Source organism: Myotis lucifugus, unplaced genomic scaffold (genome assembly GCF_000147115.1).
Source record: "Myotis lucifugus unplaced genomic scaffold, Myoluc2.0 scaffold_115, whole genome shotgun sequence".
Taxonomy (NCBI): domain Eukaryota; kingdom Metazoa; phylum Chordata; class Mammalia; order Chiroptera; family Vespertilionidae; genus Myotis; species Myotis lucifugus.
In genome coordinates this window covers 2,079,819-2,099,040 of record NW_005871163.1, presented here as the reverse complement: position 1 = coordinate 2,099,040, position 19,222 = coordinate 2,079,819, and the positions used below count along the sequence as shown (strand labels likewise).

Sequence of the window (19,222 nt, the reverse complement as noted above, 5' to 3'; positions counted from 1 at the left end):
TGACCTGACCCGGAGCGGCCCAGGCGGGGCAGCAGCGATCAGCCAGCCCCCTGGGCGTCCCGTGTGCGACCCGACCCGGGGCGGCGTCTCAACCCCCGGATCGGTCCTGCCGTGTGCGTGACCCGGGGAGGCAGGGCAGGCACCATCTGCCACCTGGGGAGTGGGCCTAAGCCAGCAGGTGGTTATCTCCCGAGAGGTCCCAGACTGTGAGAGGGCACAAGTGGGGCTGAGGGACACCCCACACACCCCTCCCCCGCCAGTGTGTGTGTGTGTGTGTATATATATATATGTGTGTGTGTGTGTGTGTGTGTGTGTGTGTGTGTATAGAATATCCTTCCAGGTCTCAGCTTCTATTTCTAACTTCTAATCTACATATGGTATAATAATCATATGTACTTATATTGAGATCAATTTAACACTAATGGACTAACCTAGTACATGCTGTAATGTAACTTTTTCTTCCCTAAAAAATATGCTGTGGATATCTGTCGTAGATGGTAGATAAAGATCTATGCTAGTATGGCCATTTAGATTGTTTCTGGGGGTTTTTTGGTTTGCCTATTAAAAGCAGCACTGAATCAAACTGTACATCATACATCTGTGCATTTGTCCTGTTAACTTTTTAAAAAATATTTTTATTGATTTTTAGAGAGAGAGGAAGGGACAGGGAGATAGAGACATCCATGTGAGAGTGAAACATCAATGGGCTGTCTCCTTCACACCCCCTACCAGGGATTGAGCCCGGGACTCAGGCATGTGTCCTGACCGGGAATCAAACCTGCAACCTTTCGATATCTGGGACGATGCCCAACCAACTGAGCCACACCAGTCAGGACTTAACTTCTTGATATAAATCCTGTAAGTGAAATATGGGTTAAAAGGCATGTGCAGTTTACATTTTGATACCTAGTGCCAAATCGCCCTCTCCAGAGTTCCTACCAGTTTATATTCCCACCAACTAGTACTGCATAGAGGGCCTGTTTTTTCCATACTCATGCCAACCTAGATATTTGTTTAACTCTTTCATCTTTGCCAGACAGATAGGTGGAAAGTTATATTGTGTTTTCATTTGTATTTATATATTATTCTGAAGTCCTTAAAAATACTCTGAGACCTCTTCAGATTGTGTACTTGAAGACCTACCTACTTCCAATCTTCTTTTCCTAGAATGCTGGCAACTAAACAAAGTAAAAACAAAACAGAACACAAAAGCCAATCAACTCATCTTTCTCTAGGTCAAAATTAAAACCTCGTTCTCCTCTTCTTTCTGTTTCTTTCAGTAATGGAATACCATCCACTTGAATTTAAGCTCCAGAAACTGGGATTTCTATCTGTTTTGTTCCCAGGATTTCCTCAGCACCTAGAATAGTGCCTGGTATATCTTAGGTGCTCGGTAAATATTTTTGGAATGAAATCATCTCCCAGCCATCTGAATCACACACTCTAATCATACCTGACTCCTTTGCTGTTTACCTATATGTGCGATATCTCATGAAGTCAAATTGCTTATACACCCTGAATGTCTGTTATGTCTTCCTGTTATCCCCCTTACTTACTGACTTACAGGCATCTAGCTAGGAGCCCTTCTCTTCAATCTCTTAGAGTACTCCCTTCTATTAATTTTATCTTTAAATATACAAATCTGATAATATCACTGCTTTGCTTTAATTCCTTAGTAGTTTTTTAAAATTGATTTGAGCAAGAGAGAAACTTTGATTTGTTGTTCCACTTATTCATGCAATCATTGGTTGATTCTTGTATGTGCCCTGACCTGCAATTAAAACACTTGGAGTGCGGGAAACGAGTTAAGTCGGCTCGCGTGAATTGCGCGTACTCCGAGGGAGCCGTCTTTAACTCGGTTCATATAGATTTGCGGTGGAGTGCGGGAAACGTGTAAACTCGGGCCGATTGTAACTGCGTATTACCAAATATTTGTTTGTAATCCACCCTTTTGGTGGATGGAACAAAACCAAAAGACGGAGCCATCTTATATTTTGGCGGGAAATTCACCCGCACTCCAAGTGTTAAACCCACAACCTTAGCTTATCAGGACAACACTGTAACCAGCTGAGCTGTCCGGCCAGGGCTCTCAGGAGCTTCTTAATACTTGCAAAGTTAAGTCCAAATTTTATTCTTCTTATACTTTTTACTTCAACCTAACCATCAACTTGCGGTTCTGAGTACCTTTGAACAAGCTGTTCCTTTCTCTTCCTTCTCTTAGGAGACTTCTAATTTATCAGTAAGGTCCACTCCAGTATGAAGTCTTCCCTATTCTCTCTAGCAGTCACTCCCTGGGTAGGGTACTTACAGCCCTTTGTTCATCTCTGTTGTGATTATTTATCAGTTTAACTCCTAATCTAAAATGAAATTTTGCAAGCAGGAATAAATATTTTGTATTGATTCTACAAATGTGGGATATCTGTTTTTCTGAGCCTTGTAAAGTTGCTTGATTCTCCATTTTATTGCTCTGTTGAATGGATTTGTGAGTATTAGAATAAGGACCATATTTAAGTAATGAAGGCAGTAAAATCTGTTAATATAGTGACTCTTACATTTGGGTGAAGCAGCTTTATAGCTTCTCTTACCTACTGCCCTGACCTTTCTCTTGCGTTCCAGTTCTACATCTCTCGATATGCCCAAAGTTGAACTTGTTTTCTAATTCTGTTCCACCAACAATTTGTTATTATTGCTATTTTCTTATACCTCCTGTCTGAGATAATGGCACCAGAAACCTTGAGGTCAGCCCAGATTTTTCTTACCTCTTTAATATTAAGTCAACCACCAAGTCTTAGTGATTTCACCTCTAACCCATTCCTTTCTTTCCATTACAACTACCATGCCTTGGTTCAAGCCATCATTATATATTACTTGGAGTGTTATAGTGGGCTTCTAACTGGTATCCTTGCCTTCTAATTACAGTAATCTTCAAAGACAAAGTAAAAAATTAAAAGGATATTGGATCATATTACTTCCCTGCTTAAAGCTCCACAGTGACTTTCTTTACAGTGACATGTAAATCTCCCACTACTCTCTCCACCCTCTCCATGCCAAACTATGTGGTTCCCTCTTAGGCCATGTTATTTGGTATTGCAGCTGACAAAAGTAACCTAGTTTTCCTCATCTCTCTGTTAAACTTGTTCCTCAAGACTCAGGTGAAGTGTTACTTGCCTTTCTTCAAGGTACGCAAAAGTTATTTTGCCCCTTTTGTACTTACCTCGTTTGCATCCTTTATTACATTGCTTTAATTACTTGTTCACATTTATTTGCCCCACTAGACCTAATTACTTGTTCACTTTTGTTCACCCCACCAGACCTAGGAGCAGGCTATTTAATAAATTCTAGCTTTAAGCAAAGTATAGGATTTTCAGCTGATATCTTTAAGTTTCTGTAGATATATAGCAAAAAAAGATAATTTGATTTTATGTGCCTAGCTATTTACCTTGTGTTTATCTTCATATTCAGACTCATCACATAGTACAGTGCTTAGGCCATAGTAAGTATTTAATTTTTCTGAATGAAGAAAGGATGCAGAAAAAGAATGCTTTTAGAAACCAAATTAAGTTCTAAAATAAAACACTTTAAACTTTTCTCTCTCTCTGTTCCCAGTAGTTCTTGTGTGGGTAGATTAGAATGCCTTGGTTTCTTCAAGGTGTTTGAAAAAGCCTTTTATGATATTCTTGATGGCATGTCGATGAAATGTGGACTAGATGGTGATACAGTTGGGAGACTTTATAGCTGGCTGAGAGCTATATTTATTTAAAGAGTATTGATTACTACATGTTTGTCAGCTAGGATGGACGTAGGACAATCTTATTCAGCGTCCTATATAATAAAAGCCTAATATGCTAAGTGTCTGACTATTCTACCAGTCACTATGATGTGCACTGACCATAAGGGGTCAGACGCTCTGAGCGGTAGGTTAGCTTGTTGCTGGGGTCTGGCCAATCGGGACTGGGTGAGAGGGGCCGGACATGCCCTGGAGCCCTCCCGTGGTCTCTCCCCGGGACTGATTGTGCACCAGTGGGGTCCCTCGGCCTGGCCTGTGCCCTCTCACAATCCAAGACCCTTGGGGGGATGTCAGAGAGCCGGTTTCGGCCCGATCCCCACAGGCCAGCCCGAGGGGCCCCCGCAGTGCACAAATCCATGCACCAGGCCTCTAGTGTTTATTATAACTTCCATGACTAAATAGAAAGAGTGCATATAAATTTGTGGGTGATATATAGTAGTCAGGACATTTTCAGTGGTAATGGAAATCTAGTTCAAGCTAGTTTAAGCAAACAATTTGTAGGTCCCCACGAATGGAGTTTATTGATTTAAGGCAGGGCCTTAAATAATTTCATCCAGATTCTGTCTTGACTCATGTCTCTATTCTATTTTCCCCTGAATTGGCTTTATTCTTAGACAGGCCTTCTTCGTGTGTGAGGAGAAATGGCCCCTGGCAGCTCCAGATTTAATTAGTCCTTTTATATTAACGGACCAGAAGAAAAAGGAATCGCCATAGCCTGTGGAGAACTGGTTCCATATACTTTGGGTAGAGTTGGGCCACTCCTATAGTGGAATGAAGTTTGGGAAATAGATTTCCCACAGGAAAGAAAAATTCTTCTACCAGAAAAAGGAAGGGAAAGCATGATGAAAAATCGAGACTATCATGATCAACTACAGACAGGTTTCTCAAGCACTAAATGTTTGAATAGAAATTGACAATGTCATAATAGACTGAAAGATGGATTAAAAATTTAAAAGATATTGTAATTATAACTTATCATCATTATTCTTAGCTAATCTGTATTTAACTTTTACTGTGTCTTTGGCACTGTACACAAGCACTTTACATGCAGTTAATTGCTATGCAATGACCATGTAAAATATTGGTATCCTTGATGTTTGTATTTTACAGAAAAGGAAACTGAGGCTCAGAAAGATTACATAATGTGTTTGTGGTCACCCAGCTATTAAGCTATAGAGTTTAAGCATTTAAAGTTTAAAACAGTTACCTATGTTTTTATTACATGAATAAATAAGGTACAGAACAGGGTATGTAGTGTACTGTCATTTGTGTAAAAAGAATAAAGGGAAGGTACATATAAACAAGTTAATACATATGCATTACATTGGTTGCTTCTGGGAAAGAAAATGGGGGTTTGGGGATGGAAGAGAATCTTTTCAAAATTTGATTAGAAAAGATCTAGGGAGTTTTAATAGATAGGAAATTCAATATGAGCTTTCAAAAGTGACTTGACTCTTAGAATAGTTCGTAATGACTATCATTGGAGATTGCCAGAATACTGTAGGCACACTGCTAGGCACTTGATGTATGTTAAAGAATTTAATCTTTTAAATCACCCCAGTAAAGTAAGGGTTATTTTCTCTACCCACGTAGGTAGATGGAGATGAAGTTCAAATAGGGGTTTTATGAATGCCTATTATAGAAAATATTTCAGCGGTTCTCAACCTGTGGGTCGCGACCCCTTTGGGGGTCGAACGACCCTTTCACAGGGGTCGCCTAAGACCATCGGAAAACACATATATAATTACATATTGTTTTTGTGATTCATCACTATGCTTTAATTATGTTCAATTTGTAACAATGAAATTGGGGGTCACCACAACATGAGGAACTCTGTTAAAGGGTCGCGGCATTAGAAAGGTTGAGAACCACTGGGTTAATGTTTAAGATTCTTCTTTGCTATGATTTTGTCCGTGCATATTCTTTTAGGAACATATACATAGTGTAAAATGAGATGCTGTAGTATAAACGTGTTCTCTAGGAACCTCAAACAGCTTTGCTGCTGAAGATGCTTTGGTGTTTTGTTTAATAATTGATTTCAGAGAAGGAGGGAGGGAGGGAGGGAGGGAGGGAGGGAGGGAGGGAGGGAGGGAGGGAGATCAATGATGAGAGAGAATCATTGATCGGCTGCCTCCTGCACGCCCTCCACTGGGGATTGAGCCTGCAACCCGTGCATGTGCACTTGACCAGAAGCAAACCCCGGGACCCTTAAGTCCGCAGGCTGAAGCTCTATCCACTGAGCCAAACCCGCTAGGGCTTAAGATGCTTTTGTTAGATACAGTGACCTTTCATTGGAATTAACCCATTGTTTCTTGTAAAATTCATGAGCCTTATGTGGAAGTTAAACAAAATCAGTAGATATTCTGTGACCTTCTAGAACACAAAATCACCTAGGAGACACTTGAGCAATGAAGCCTATCTAAACAGATGGCTATTTCCCTCTTGGTTTTCCAGTGCTATGGTGTCCATAATTGGGAGTTAATCGATACTATACAACAGAGCACTCTTGAAGTTTTATCTTTATACCTTTAGATTACATAGCAAAGACAAGGAAGACTTTTGTAGAAAATGATGACTTTTATCTAATTAAAGACCTATTTAAAAATTTCTTTTAGTAATGGCATGTTTAATTTCTGAACTAATAAGTTAAAATTTCAGAGAAATCTTATCCTTGGTGATTTGAAAACAAATAGGCACTAGAGAGACAGATTTCTCCCTCCCCTCTCTCAAGACTAAGGGGCAATTTTGTCATTAGTTAATATTCATCATTCATTTGTCCTTTTTCTAAACAATTAACTGACCTCTTCATTCCCCCATATTTTTAAAATACTCACTATTAACTCAGTTGCTGAAATTTATTAACTCCTAACTCATAAACATCCCTACTTACAAGATCTTTAGTGTATGGATTTTAGGAGTGTTCTTTCCTACTTCACTCTCGCTAATAATTTTCTCTGCCTTCATGTCTCTGTTTTCTTCACGCAAATAAGACACTCTTGTTTGCCTAATGAATAGGCAGTCTCCCTCAACTTCTGGCTACCAGAATCCCAGTTTTGTTTAGGAATCAGATGGGTATATGCTTCTGCAGAAGCTGATCACTTCTCTAGTCCTAGAACATGAAACTTGATTAGTTCTTGAAATATAACCCTCAGAACCCTAAGTATCTCTGAGACCTTTTCAGAGGTTCTGCTAGGTCAGAAGTATTTTCATAATAATACTAAGACCTCATTTGCTCTGTTGACCTTGTACTGATGATACAAATGCAATGGTGGGTAAGATGGCTGGCACCTTAGCACAAATAAAATCAGTGGCACCAAATTGCACTAGTAACCATCACATTCTTCATTGCTATGGCCTTTTAGTAAAAGATTAAAAAACATTATAAAGCCAATTTCACTTGAAAATATCTTTAATTGTGCCAATAAAGCAGTAAAAGTTATTAATTAAATCTCAACCTTTGAGTACATGTCATTTTATGTTGTGTGTGACAAAAGGGAAAGTACACATGAACACCTGTGCAATTGGGAATTGTGGGCTGACCTATCCAGTTTTTTCATCAAATACCATTTTTTACTTGAAAGAACAACTAACAAATTAGTTATTCAGACGTGGGTGTTTGGCAGACATTTTCTTGAAAGTGAATGAAATGAGCCTATTGCTCCAAGGAAAACAACTGACAATATTGTGTGTTTATCCCTCCCCGCAAGTCAAGTCTTCTTCCATTTATCCCCAAGTGGCTCAGTGGTTGAGCGTTGACCTATGAACCAGGATGATTCCTGATCAGGGCACATACCCAGGTTTCAGGTTCGATCCCCAGTAGGGAGCATGCAGGAGGCAGCCAATCGATGATTCTCTCTCATCATTGATGTTTCTATCTCTCTCTCCCTCTCCCTTTCTCTCTGAAATCAATAAAAAATATACATATATTTTTTAAAAGTTTTTAAAAAATCCTCATCTGAGGACATGCTTAGCAGAGGAAAGGAGAGAGAGAAACATCATTTGCCTTCCGTACACTCCCCGACTTGGGAGCAAACTCAAAACCTCAGGTATGTGCCCTGACCCGAATCAAACTGGCAACCTTTCGATGCACTGGACAACACTCGGCCAACTGTGCCATTTCTGCCAGGCCAGCTTTCGACTGTGAAGGTGAAGATACCAGACTTATATTAGTGTAGGAGAGAGGAGAGGGTCTGAACCAAATATTTCTTCACTGCATTTTCTGCCCCAAAAATTCGGTTGCAGCCTTGAAATTTTTCTTTCATCAGTGCCTCTCATGTGTGGGAAGCAACTGAAGTCAGTGTATAATTACTTCTTTCAGGGAGTTTAATGGCTTTGGCCTTTCTTTATTGTCTCTAGTCCTCATTTCTGTGTCACCTGCCTATCAGCACTCAGATCCCTAATAGGTACTGTACTATTTTGACTAATATCTAAAGGTGAATTGAAAAGAAGTATCATTAAAAGATAAAGGACAGAATTGTTGGGAAACTTCAGAGATTTCCATTTTTAAATTCTCTCTTCTCAGGTTTTTGTTTTGTTTTGTTGTTTACTTCCCGCCTTCAGTGAGCCCCAGAAGCCTGTGGTGGCACTTAGCATTTCAGAGTGAGAACTGGCCCAGCTTTTATTGTTGTCCTAGTTGTTAAGGTATTTAATTACCTTAACGTTTTATATTCCTGTTCCTCATTTTCCCTGCTGGCTTCAATCTCCTGACAATCCCTGCTCTTATAGCCTAAGTATATGGAAAAGATGGCAAAATGAGTCCTTTTCTGATTTTGATTCTCTCCTGGAGAGTGATAAATGAAGCTATGTTTGTTCCAATGAATAGTAGAATATGAAATCTCATAAAGCCACCTAGGTTATTAGATGAATATCACAGAGCTGCTTATTATGCACTATGGCTTAATGTAGATTATAGATGCAACCAACATAATTAGCAGAGCTGGAGCTCTAATTAAACATTATTGTGCTGCACCATGATTTCGCCTTCGATTTCTGTTGCAAAGTGGAAGGAAACTGAATAGTTCCAAACCCATAGATGAATTTCTTCACTTCTCCCCACCCCCCAAAATCTTTTAATTAATTAAAAAATTAAATAAAGTCATCCTTACACAGAGATCCTGAACTCTGCTTAGTAACTCTGACCAGTAAGGTAGTTTGTTGCATATACATGTTAATCAGCTCCTCATGTATATTAGTTCTTAGTGATCAGTTCTGCTAAGTTTCTTCTCTTTAGGGTATATAGCAGGGTTTAATTTGACAAGGTGCTTGAATGCAACATTGGCGTTTCCTACTTATATCTTAGATGTTGTTTTCTGGATCTGTTAGTAGGGAATTTAGGGGCTTGGCTTTATCTAGAATATTAGTAGCTTATTTCTTTCTGGGCTCCAGCAGCACTAAATAACTTAACAGGAAATGAACCCACTTCCAGAAAAGAGCTGTCCTTGATGGCTGAGATAATGTGTAGGTGGCTGACTCCCTGGGGACTTACCTCCCTCAGTACTTGGGATTGCTGTTTCAGCGGTGGAACAGATTGGCAACAGGACATGCTCGAGCGAGGCAATCAGAAAATTCACAGGAGTGACCTAGAAGGTTTAGGTCAATCTCTGTGTCCCAGAAAGAGGACCTTGTAGGAATTTCTTTTGCTACAAGAAGAAAGGTATAGAAAAGGGAACAAACGCTGAGCAAAGGAATTGCATATCCTGACTGTGAAATTGCTTCTGCCTCAGTTCTTCCCCAAAAGAACAGAGGTAAGTCCATAAGTAAAGATGATCTGTATATTCTGTCTCTATTTTCCCCCTTTCTAGTAACTCCCCAGGAATCTTTCTTTGCAAAGAGTTATGAGCCACCTTCTTGGAGCATTCCTGAAAGGGTTAAATGACTAGAGCCAGATTCCAGTACTACACAGGAGTAATGGGGAGTCTAGTTTACTTTTTCTGTGTTATTTCTATCTTCAAGTCTGTGCATGGAGATGTTAAAGGGTCTTTTAAGGATGTACCACACACATCCCAAGAAGGTTACCAAATTAAATTATGAATACCTGATTTTTAAGAGTGCAAAGACAGCAAAATGCCTTTTGGCATTTACCATCATACAGAAGATTCATTATACAGGTTTCCACTTTCATTTCATTTTATGAAAAAGGTGGAGTTAGGGAAATACAGGATGGGTATATGTAACAACAAGCAGATAAGGATAATGTTTTGGCAACTTTTCAAGGACCAGTATTAATCTGAATCAGTGTTTTAAACCTCCAACCCAGTGGTTCAGTTGGTTAGAGCATCGTCCTGATATGCCAATGTTGCGGGTTCAATCCCCGGTCAGGACACATACAAGAAGCAACCAATGTATACATAAATAAGTGGGACAACATCGATATTTCTCTCTCTCTCTCTCTCTCTCTCTCTCTCTCTCTCTCTCTCTCAAATAATATAATTAATTTTAAAAAAAGAATCAGTGTTTTAGCAGTCTCTGGACTCTGACAGTGATGATTCACAAATAGCAATGACTTATAAGCCAAGATGTCAGAGCTAACTGCAGAGAATGGATGCAATACCCAGATGTCAGTGTTAAGAGGAAGTAGGTGAACTATAGGTAGAACAGTGGCCATGCAGTAAACTATTCCAGAGCCAGACTTCTGTTGCAGAGTTGTCCAGCAGCTTGTATTATGGGTTTATTGTATGGCTCTCTGAATATAGGTCTGTAGGACTAAAAAATCTTTGCAGAGAAGAGGGTCCCTATCATTTTCTAAGTCTGCTGATTGCTATCATACCAGTCAGTGCATCATTGAGTGCCTTTGCATATGCAAGGTACTATGTTCAGTTAGGATTTTGGCACTGTAGACTCAGAGTTGGTAATTTGTCAACCTGATAAATGCTAAGATTTAATGAGTTAAGGGATTATTACCCTTTTCGTTACATTTTTTTTTTAACTCTAGATGTGTTACATTCTTCTTGGAATCTAAGTAATTGTGTTTTTGTGAGAGGTTCTATATTTGGAGGTAGATTGTTGGTCCTTCAACTATTTCTATCTGTGTGTGTCTATAATCAACTTCATCAGCAGACTCTCTACCAATCGGTTTCTGGGTAGTGATAACACCTCTTGTTTCTCACAGATAAATTTTATGTTAGATTCACATTCCAAAATGCCATTCTCATTAACTATTGCTGTTATAATAGAAACTTCAAGCTCTCCTAAATAACTTTTAAGAAGACTTCCTTCTAGCTAAAGATGAATTAAAGCTCCAGTCTTCTTGAAGTGGCATTCCTAGCATCTATTTTCCCCCTTTTCTTTATTCCTATCTATATTCTTGGATTTTATACCTGGTTAATGTAGAATTTGTTGGGAAACATAGTGGTAGCAGTAAAACATGGCTCAGAAACTGGTCCGTTTCTTTCTTATCAATCTTTGTGCTCTGTTACTACTGAAAACTGGCCCTAATTCTCTTTCACTAGAAAAATGAGACAAGCACAATTTATGATGAAAATTGTTATTAAGAAACTAGATGCCCGGTGCACGGAATCTGTGCACGGGTAGGGTCCCTAGGCCTGGCCGGCGATCAGGGCCGATCTGTGGGGTGACCGGTGGGGTGATTGGGGAGCCCCGCTGGCACCCGCCTTGGCTGGCCTGGGTCCTGCGGGCAGCTCCTGCGTTGAGCATCTGCACCCTGATGGTCAGTGTGCATCATAGTGACCAGTCGTTCCACTGTTAAGTCGGTTTGCATATTAGGCTTTATTATATAGGATAGAGCTTCTCCTAGCTCAGGGCACATTCATCTAAACTGCTAGCTTTGTAGTGGTATCATGAGTAAAACTTGAAAGGAAAAAACAAAGTCTTATATTTAGAGTCTTCTGCACTCTGGCAGGAAAAGATGTTGGACTAGATTAAATACAAGGAAGGTATTTCCTCTAAAAGTTCTTCCTGTAACTCAGCTGGTGCTTTTTCTTCCCCCACAGATGGAGTCCCCTGTCTCCACACCAGCAGTGCTGCCACTACACCTTTTGGTACCAGTGGTCAGTAATGACATCTCATCTCCCTGTGAGCAGATCATGGTTCGTACCCGATCAGTTGGGGTCAACACATGTGATGTGGCTTTAGCCACCGAGCCTGAGTGCCTGGGTCCCTGTGAACCTGGGACAAGTGTCAACCTTGAGGGCATCGTGTGGCAAGAAACAGAAGATGGTAAGTGCTACCTGTGGCTTCCCCATCCCTTCTCAACCTGCTTCTGCCTGCAGGGGTTTATTGTTGTAATTCACACCAAGTATTTATTAGGAGTCTCAAATGACCATAGTCTGCTGGTGATACTTACCCAGAAGATTACAGTAAACTTCTTAGTAAAATCCCCCAGCTTCTAGAGATTGGCAGTTTTAATTGTTTCCACTTTGTAGCTGTTCAACAGTATTGGCCCTGATACTTAAGCAGTAGGTTTGATAAGTGCTGGCCAGGTAATTCATACTGTGTCTATACTCTCCATACCCCTCTCTATCATTTTATATGGAAGAATTCAAATAAATGAACTTTTGGGTCAGGCTTGAAGAGATAAAGTAATAAAAGGGCAGCTGTGGGAGTCAAGGAAATGGAAAACTCTTAAATTGACTTAGTGTTGGCTCATTGAATGTGCAACTCTTGCCTTTTTTAACACCTGGAGGTGCAGCCAGCTTCTTCCTACTGTTGCCTCATTCCCCAACCATCCACACCGCTTCATGCATCTGTCAATACAGATTTTATAGGCCTAGGCAACAGGGAAATGTTTACATAGCCTTGTTTTCAGGTATCCACTAAGCAGTTGGCTCACTGTAGGGTGCTGCTCCCCAAGGCTACTATCCAGACTTATATGTTCCATCGGCCCTTGAGAATAAAATCTCTTCTGTTTAAAAGTTTATCAACCTAAAAAAATAGGAGTGCAAAGAGACTTACCAGGTATTTCAGATCCCTTCGTACCATCTGTGGCAATTTGATTTCAGCAAATACATTATTTTTATTTAAAAAGCCAAGTCCTTGTCAAAGTATGTGTGGTTAGAAAGGCTGGGCCTCAGAGTCCCCTCAGGTCTCTGCATCAGTAACCAGACTCTCAAAGCATCCCCACTCTGAGGAGTTTAGAAGCCCAGAAGAGCACAGCTCATTATCTCTGATTATCATAAGCTGTCTTGTCAGGCTGCCTGTGGAAATTCAAGCGTTTCATTCTGGCCATCCTGATAAAAGTCTGTTCCTCTGAATATGTTGTTATGGTCTAGTATTTATTTAAAGTCTACCGTTCAGTCGGCGATGGTGTGATACAGGTTAAGAATTTTATGTTCTTGGCTCTCTTATCATTAGTTTTATAGTAAAGCGCCAGCTTTTAGAATACCATTGCTGATGAGTTTTTATTGTGTTCCTAAGACAAGAACGGGAAAAAAAAAACACCTATTGTGTTAGAAACTGATACCGAGACATTAGAGAGCTTGATCCTTGAGATTGACTCTGGATGTGTGTATATGATACACAGCCTGGAAATCACAAGTGGCTGATCTGATTTTTAAAATGTCATCTGCCTGTGGTCAAACATCTCAACAGCCACAGTGTCTGTTGGAATGACAAACATATTCAGACCACAGCTCTGTGCCACCAAGCAACCTTCGGGAACTGTTGCCTCAATATATTAAAGATAGAAGACATCAATTTCCTGCCTATTTATTCTGTCCATCTTTATGATGGTGACTTTTCTCCAAGGGCGAGGTGTTTGTTGTTTATGTGAACTTGATGAAAACTTTGCAAGAGAGTGAGGCACACCTTTTACTCTCCTGAGATAGTGGATACCTTTTTATCTGAGGTTCCCTGTTCTCCCTCCCTGCCAGGGGAGTGTTAGCATGAAATTTTTTTAAAAATTAATTATTTACTCTGAAAAGCTCTCTGGTTGTTACTCGTAGCCTATTACCAAGTTCCCTTGTTATACACTTTTTTTTTTTTTGTTAATCCTCACCCGAGGATATTTTTCCATTGATTTTTAGAGAGAGTGGAAGGGAAAGGAAGAGACAGAGAGAAACATTGATGTGAAAGAGACACATCGATTGGTTGTCTCCTGCATGTACCCCAACCAGGGCCGGGGAACCTGCAACCGAGGTATGTGCCCTTGACTGGAATCTAACTTGGGACCCTTCAGTCCGCGGAGTGACACTGTATCTACTGAACAAAACCGGCTAAGGCTGTTATACACTTTTAATGCACTCTGTACTTTTATTTCACAGCACTCATCACAATTTGCAATTTTGTATGTATAGATGCTCCTTGACTTACAGTGGAGTTACATCCTGATAAACCCATCATAAGTTGAAAATATCATAAATGGAAAATGCATTTAATACTTAACTTTATTAAATATCATAGCTTAGCCGAGCCTACCTTAAACATGCTCAGAACACGTCATTAGCCTTTAGTTGGGCAAAATCATCTCAATACTGCTGCCCAGCATCACAAAAGATCAAAATTCAAAGTATGGTTTCTACTGAATGCAAATGGCTTTTGCACTGTCATAAAGCTGAGAAATCTTAAGTGAGACCATTGTTAATCGGGAGCCATCTGTAATAGTATTTTTTATAAAAGTGTATTTCTTCTACTACTTTAGAAGTTCAGTGAGCTCAGGGACTCTGTTTTGCTCACCATTGTATCCCCAACACTTAACACCTGACACCTGTAGTAGGCCTTCAAAAATATGTATTTGAATGAATCTTGCATCTATGTCATTGTCATTTCTAGAGCTATGTTAATGTACATCTGATAGATACTTTAATATTGTTTGAACTTAGAAGCCATGTCAAATACTTTCCAAAGTTCTTCACCTTCTCTAAAACTCAGAAGAATAATACTTGCACCAGGTTTGAGATCACTCTCATTTATTTAATTAAATTTTTAAGGTTTTTAGTGCTCCTATTTTAATATATTTTTTCCCACTTACCATTGTGTTTCAAGGTTTAGTACTTTTCTTTTTTGTTTTTTTGGTTTTTTTCATGCCAAGAGAACTATTTTGCTGTTATATACTCTACTTTGCTTTTCGGCCATTTCAGAGGGCATTCACTTGAGCTATCAGTTGGCAGTAGTCTGAATTGGGATCAGAGTTAGTTCACATTCCTTTTCATCTTAAAGTAACAGAGATTTCTTGCAAAGATCATTCTCTGCAGATTTAGAAGATCTAACTAGTGTACTGAGTCAGTCCTCAAGTTAATAATAAGAACTATATACAGATACTTTAAAAAAAATTATTCCAGCCTATTAGGCTTTTTGTTTTGCTACCCAACTCTTTGTACTTCTGTGTCTTTGCCCAGGGAAGCTGTGAATGCTTCACCTGTGAGGTCCCTGTTGCACTGAGCCATCTTGCTGATAACAGCTGTAGGGATCGTGACCTCAATTCTTCCTTGTTTCTTTGCTTACCTGTACTGCAGTGTTGCTTCTTTTTTCCCTACCTCTCCTTGTAAACCTTGGCCTTGGAGGCATCTTGAAATTCCTGCAGATCCCATCTCTTTTTAGGTTGCTGGGAATTCAGCCAGCACTACAAAGATCCTCGACTAGGCTCAACCTTAGGACTATTTTAAGAAGACCCACTGGAATGATTTCCTTGGCTTTTTGAGACTTATTCTTAGCACTTATGCAGAGGTCTGATTCCATCTGATTTCTCTTTGTCCCACTGCACTTCAAGTCAAAATAATAGATCCCAAGTCTATTTTGGGTTCACAAGGTCCTGAAATGGTGTGTAAGAAGTCTTAAGGCAGACCGCATACTTTTGCTGAGGCAAAATTGCTTACTAACTTCTATGGTATTTTAAAGAAGCACGGCTGACTTTAAATAAGAATTCCGGGGGATGCTATAGGTTTTCCTTTTTAGACCACAGCACTAAGTGGGAGGCTATCACTAGTGATGTATTTTACTTTGGTAGACATGCTTTCTGGAAGAATTTGTGCTATAGTGCAAAGAACACTGAAGTGAAAATCAGAAGACCTCTGCTGCTATCACTGTGACCTTGGGCAAGTTTCTTAACTTAGTTACCTCATTTCTTGAACTAGTGACCAGTAAGGACCTATCCAGCTTTTAAGTTATAAGAACCTGTGACTTCACCCTTGGAATCATCATGGATCCAGTACTAGTTGACTGTGGCATTTTGAAAATGAATAGTTTTACATAGCAGTCATGAGAATGAAAACATTAATACCAATTAAATTTCATTATAGACTTGTTATGTAGATTTGTTTCATCAGAGAAATGAATCTGTTCACCTTGCCAGTCTCAAATTCAAGAAATCCTTATCTCCCATTTTTCGACTCCTGATTCTAGACTGACAAGTGAAAGAATTCACACAACCCAGCTGTTTGTTAGCTGACATAAGCTGAGCTCACAATACTGCTTAGCAATCCCTTCATCTCCCTGTTCCATTTACATTCCCCAATACTTATTTCATTGTGAAGATTTTTTAAAAATATATTTTTATTGAGGAGAAACCAAGATGGTGGCATAGGTAAACACCAGAAATGGCTGCCTCGCACAACTACTTCAAAAATACAACTAAAAGACAAAACGGACATCACCCAGAACCACATGAAGGCTGGCTGAGTGGAAATTCTACAACTAGAAGGAAAGAGAAAAGCACACTGAGACTCAGAGGAGGTGCGGAAGTAAAGTACAGAGGTACGGAAGCCCACGTGGAAAGGGCTGGCAACTGAGGACGCGGTTGTCTTTTTCAATCGGGAGGGAGTCTCAAGCTCCCGACTGCTCTGAACTCCAGTTCCGGGCGAGGCTCTGGGGACCCAGACTCATACGGGGAGAAACTGGACTGTCTGGCATCCGTTGGAACTCGAGGGCGGCTTTCTCTCAGAGGTGCTTGCAGTGATTACCGGGACACTGAGACCAGGGGCCTCTTAGGGTAGGACTGAGGAGCAGCCATAGCTGTTTGCTCCGCCCTGTTGATTCCCTGAGACCCCGCCCCACCCAAGCTGTGCGCAGAGGCTTTTGCATATGAAAGGCCTGACCCTTTGCAATCTGAAAACTACCTAACAAACTGCAGCTGGGTCACAGAGACCCAGAACATCCAAAAGAAGGCCCAAGGCCCCACAGCTGCTTGCATTGCTTCACAGCTTGGCCTCATCTAGGCACATCCAAACCCCAAACAAAGAAGAGGAATCTGCAGATTTCTCCATAGCTCCTGCTGGGTAGCCTCAGGAAGAGGCTAAATTAGCACCTCCTTAGAGATCCAAGAACCAGTGTACCCAGTGGTCAGAGTGGGACCATCCAGATTTCAACTCTTCAGATCCATAAGGGACACACTCAGGGGGCAGACTCAGTGAGCACCAAAGCCCCATTGAAGCAAGTCTTGCCCCAGAAGGGTGTCTCCAGCACAGAAGTTCCCCCACTATAGACACAGCTGATTCTCACAGCCAATTGGCCTGGAGATCAATTCCTCCCAGTGATACCTACAACAATCAAGGCTTAACTACAACAAGACTGTGCACAAAGCCCACAAAGGGGTGCACCAAGAGTGTCCACCTCAGGTAATTGGGGAGGCTGAGCCACTGGGCCCTATAAGACAACTAGCACAGAAAGCCACTCTATCAACACAGAGAAGCATAAAAAATGCGGAGACAAAGAAACAGGTCACAAATGACAGAAATGGAGGAAAGCAAACTACAGGATATAGAGTTCAAAACCACACTTATAAGGTTTTTCAAGGATTTTCTAGAAACCGCTGATAAACTTAGTGAGACCCTCAAGAAATCTAGTGAGACCCTCAAGGATATGAAAAAGGACCAACTAGAAATTAAGCATACACTGACTGAAATAAAGAATATTCTACAGAGATCCAACAGCAGACTAGAGGATCGCAAGAATCAAGTCAAAGATTTGAAATACGAAGAAGAAAAAAACACCCAACCGGAAAAACAAAAAGAAAAAAGAATCCAAAAATATGAAGATAGTGTAAGGAGTCTCTGGGACAACTTCAAGCGTACCAACATCCGAATTATGGGGGTGCCAGAAGAAGAGAGAGAGCAAGATATTGAAAACCTATTTGAAGAAATAATGACAGAAAACTTCCCCTAGCTGGTGAAAGAAATAGACTTCCAAGTCCAGGAAGCGCAGAGAACCCCAAACAAAAGGAATCCAAAGAGGACCACACCAAGACACATCATAATTAAAATGCCAAGAGCAAAAGACAAAGAGAGAATCTTAAAAGCAGCAAGAGAAAGACAGTCAGTTACCTACAAGGGAGTACCCATATGACTGTCAGCTAATTTCTCAACAGAAACTATGCAGGCCGGAAGGGAGTTGCAAGAAATATTCAAAGTGATGAATGCCAAGAACCTACAACCAAGATTACTTTACCCAGCAAAGCTATCATTCAGAATTGAAGGTCAGATAAAGAGCTTCACAGATAAGGAAAAGCTAAAGGAGTTCATCACCACCAAACCAGTATTATATGAAATGCTGAAAGGTATCCTTTAAGAAGAGGAAGAAGAAGAAAAAGGTAAAGATACAAATCATGAACAACAAATACACATCTATCAACAAGTGAATCTAAAAATCAAGTGAATAAATAATCTGATGAACAGAATAAACTGGTGAATATAAAGAATCAGAGGCACAGAAAGGGAGTGGACTGACTATTCTGGGGGGGGTGTGGGGGGAGGGGTGTGGGGTGGGGGACTGGACAAAAATCGTACACCTATGGATGAGGACAGTGGGGAGGTGGGTAAGGGCAGAGGGTGGGGTGGGAACCGGGTGGAGCGGAGCTAGGGTGGGAAAAAAGAGGAACAACTGTAATAATCTGAACAATAAAGATTTAATTTAAAAAATATATATATATATTTTTATTGATTTCAGAAAGGAAGGGAGAGGGAGAGATAGAAACATCAATGATAAAAGAAAATCATTGATTGGCTGCCTCCTACATGCTCCACACTGGGGATCCACAACCCCGGGCATGTGCATGTGCCCTGACACTGACCGGAAATCGAACCATGACCTCCTGGTTCATAGGTCAATGCTCAACCACTGAGCCACGCCAGCTGGGCTCATTGTCAAGATTCTTAGCCCAATTCATTCTTTCTTCATGCTCTTAAACTGAGATCAAAGATACCCACCTAAATCCCCTGCTTCCCTCCTCTCTTTCTAAAAATGCATTTTTCTTATCCTATTATTTTATTTTTCTTTTCTTATTCTGAAGATTCTTGAGTCTTTACCATGAATTTTATCTATTCTTTCTTCATCTTCATTCTTTCCCCTTCTATTAACTCCTTCCCCTCTATAACACTTCTTACAGTGAAAACACTTTCCTCGTCCTTGCTACCCCTTTGAACTACTGACCTCTCTCTTTTACTACTTACTATTGCTATTTTCAATCTCTTTTTTAAATATGTTTTTATTGATTTCAGAGAAAGGAAGGGAGAGGGAGAAAGGGATAGAAACATCAATAATGAGAGAGAA

The 19,222-nt window shown here is 40.3% G+C and overlaps 1 protein-coding gene across 4 annotated transcripts in view; it reads left to right on the top strand.

Annotated features, from left to right (window-relative positions):
• ZNF609 (zinc finger protein 609) overlaps positions 1-19,222 on the top strand; it is a 204,901-nt gene that overhangs the window by 136,750 nt on the left and 48,929 nt on the right. For all 4 annotated transcript variants that reach the window (XM_014459781.2, XM_014459780.2, XM_006093399.3 and 1 more), the window contains one exon: positions 11,737-11,962. In XM_014459781.2, the coding sequence (XP_014315267.1) occupies positions 11,737-11,962 (226 nt within the window). The remainder of the gene's footprint in view (positions 1-11,736; positions 11,963-19,222) is intronic.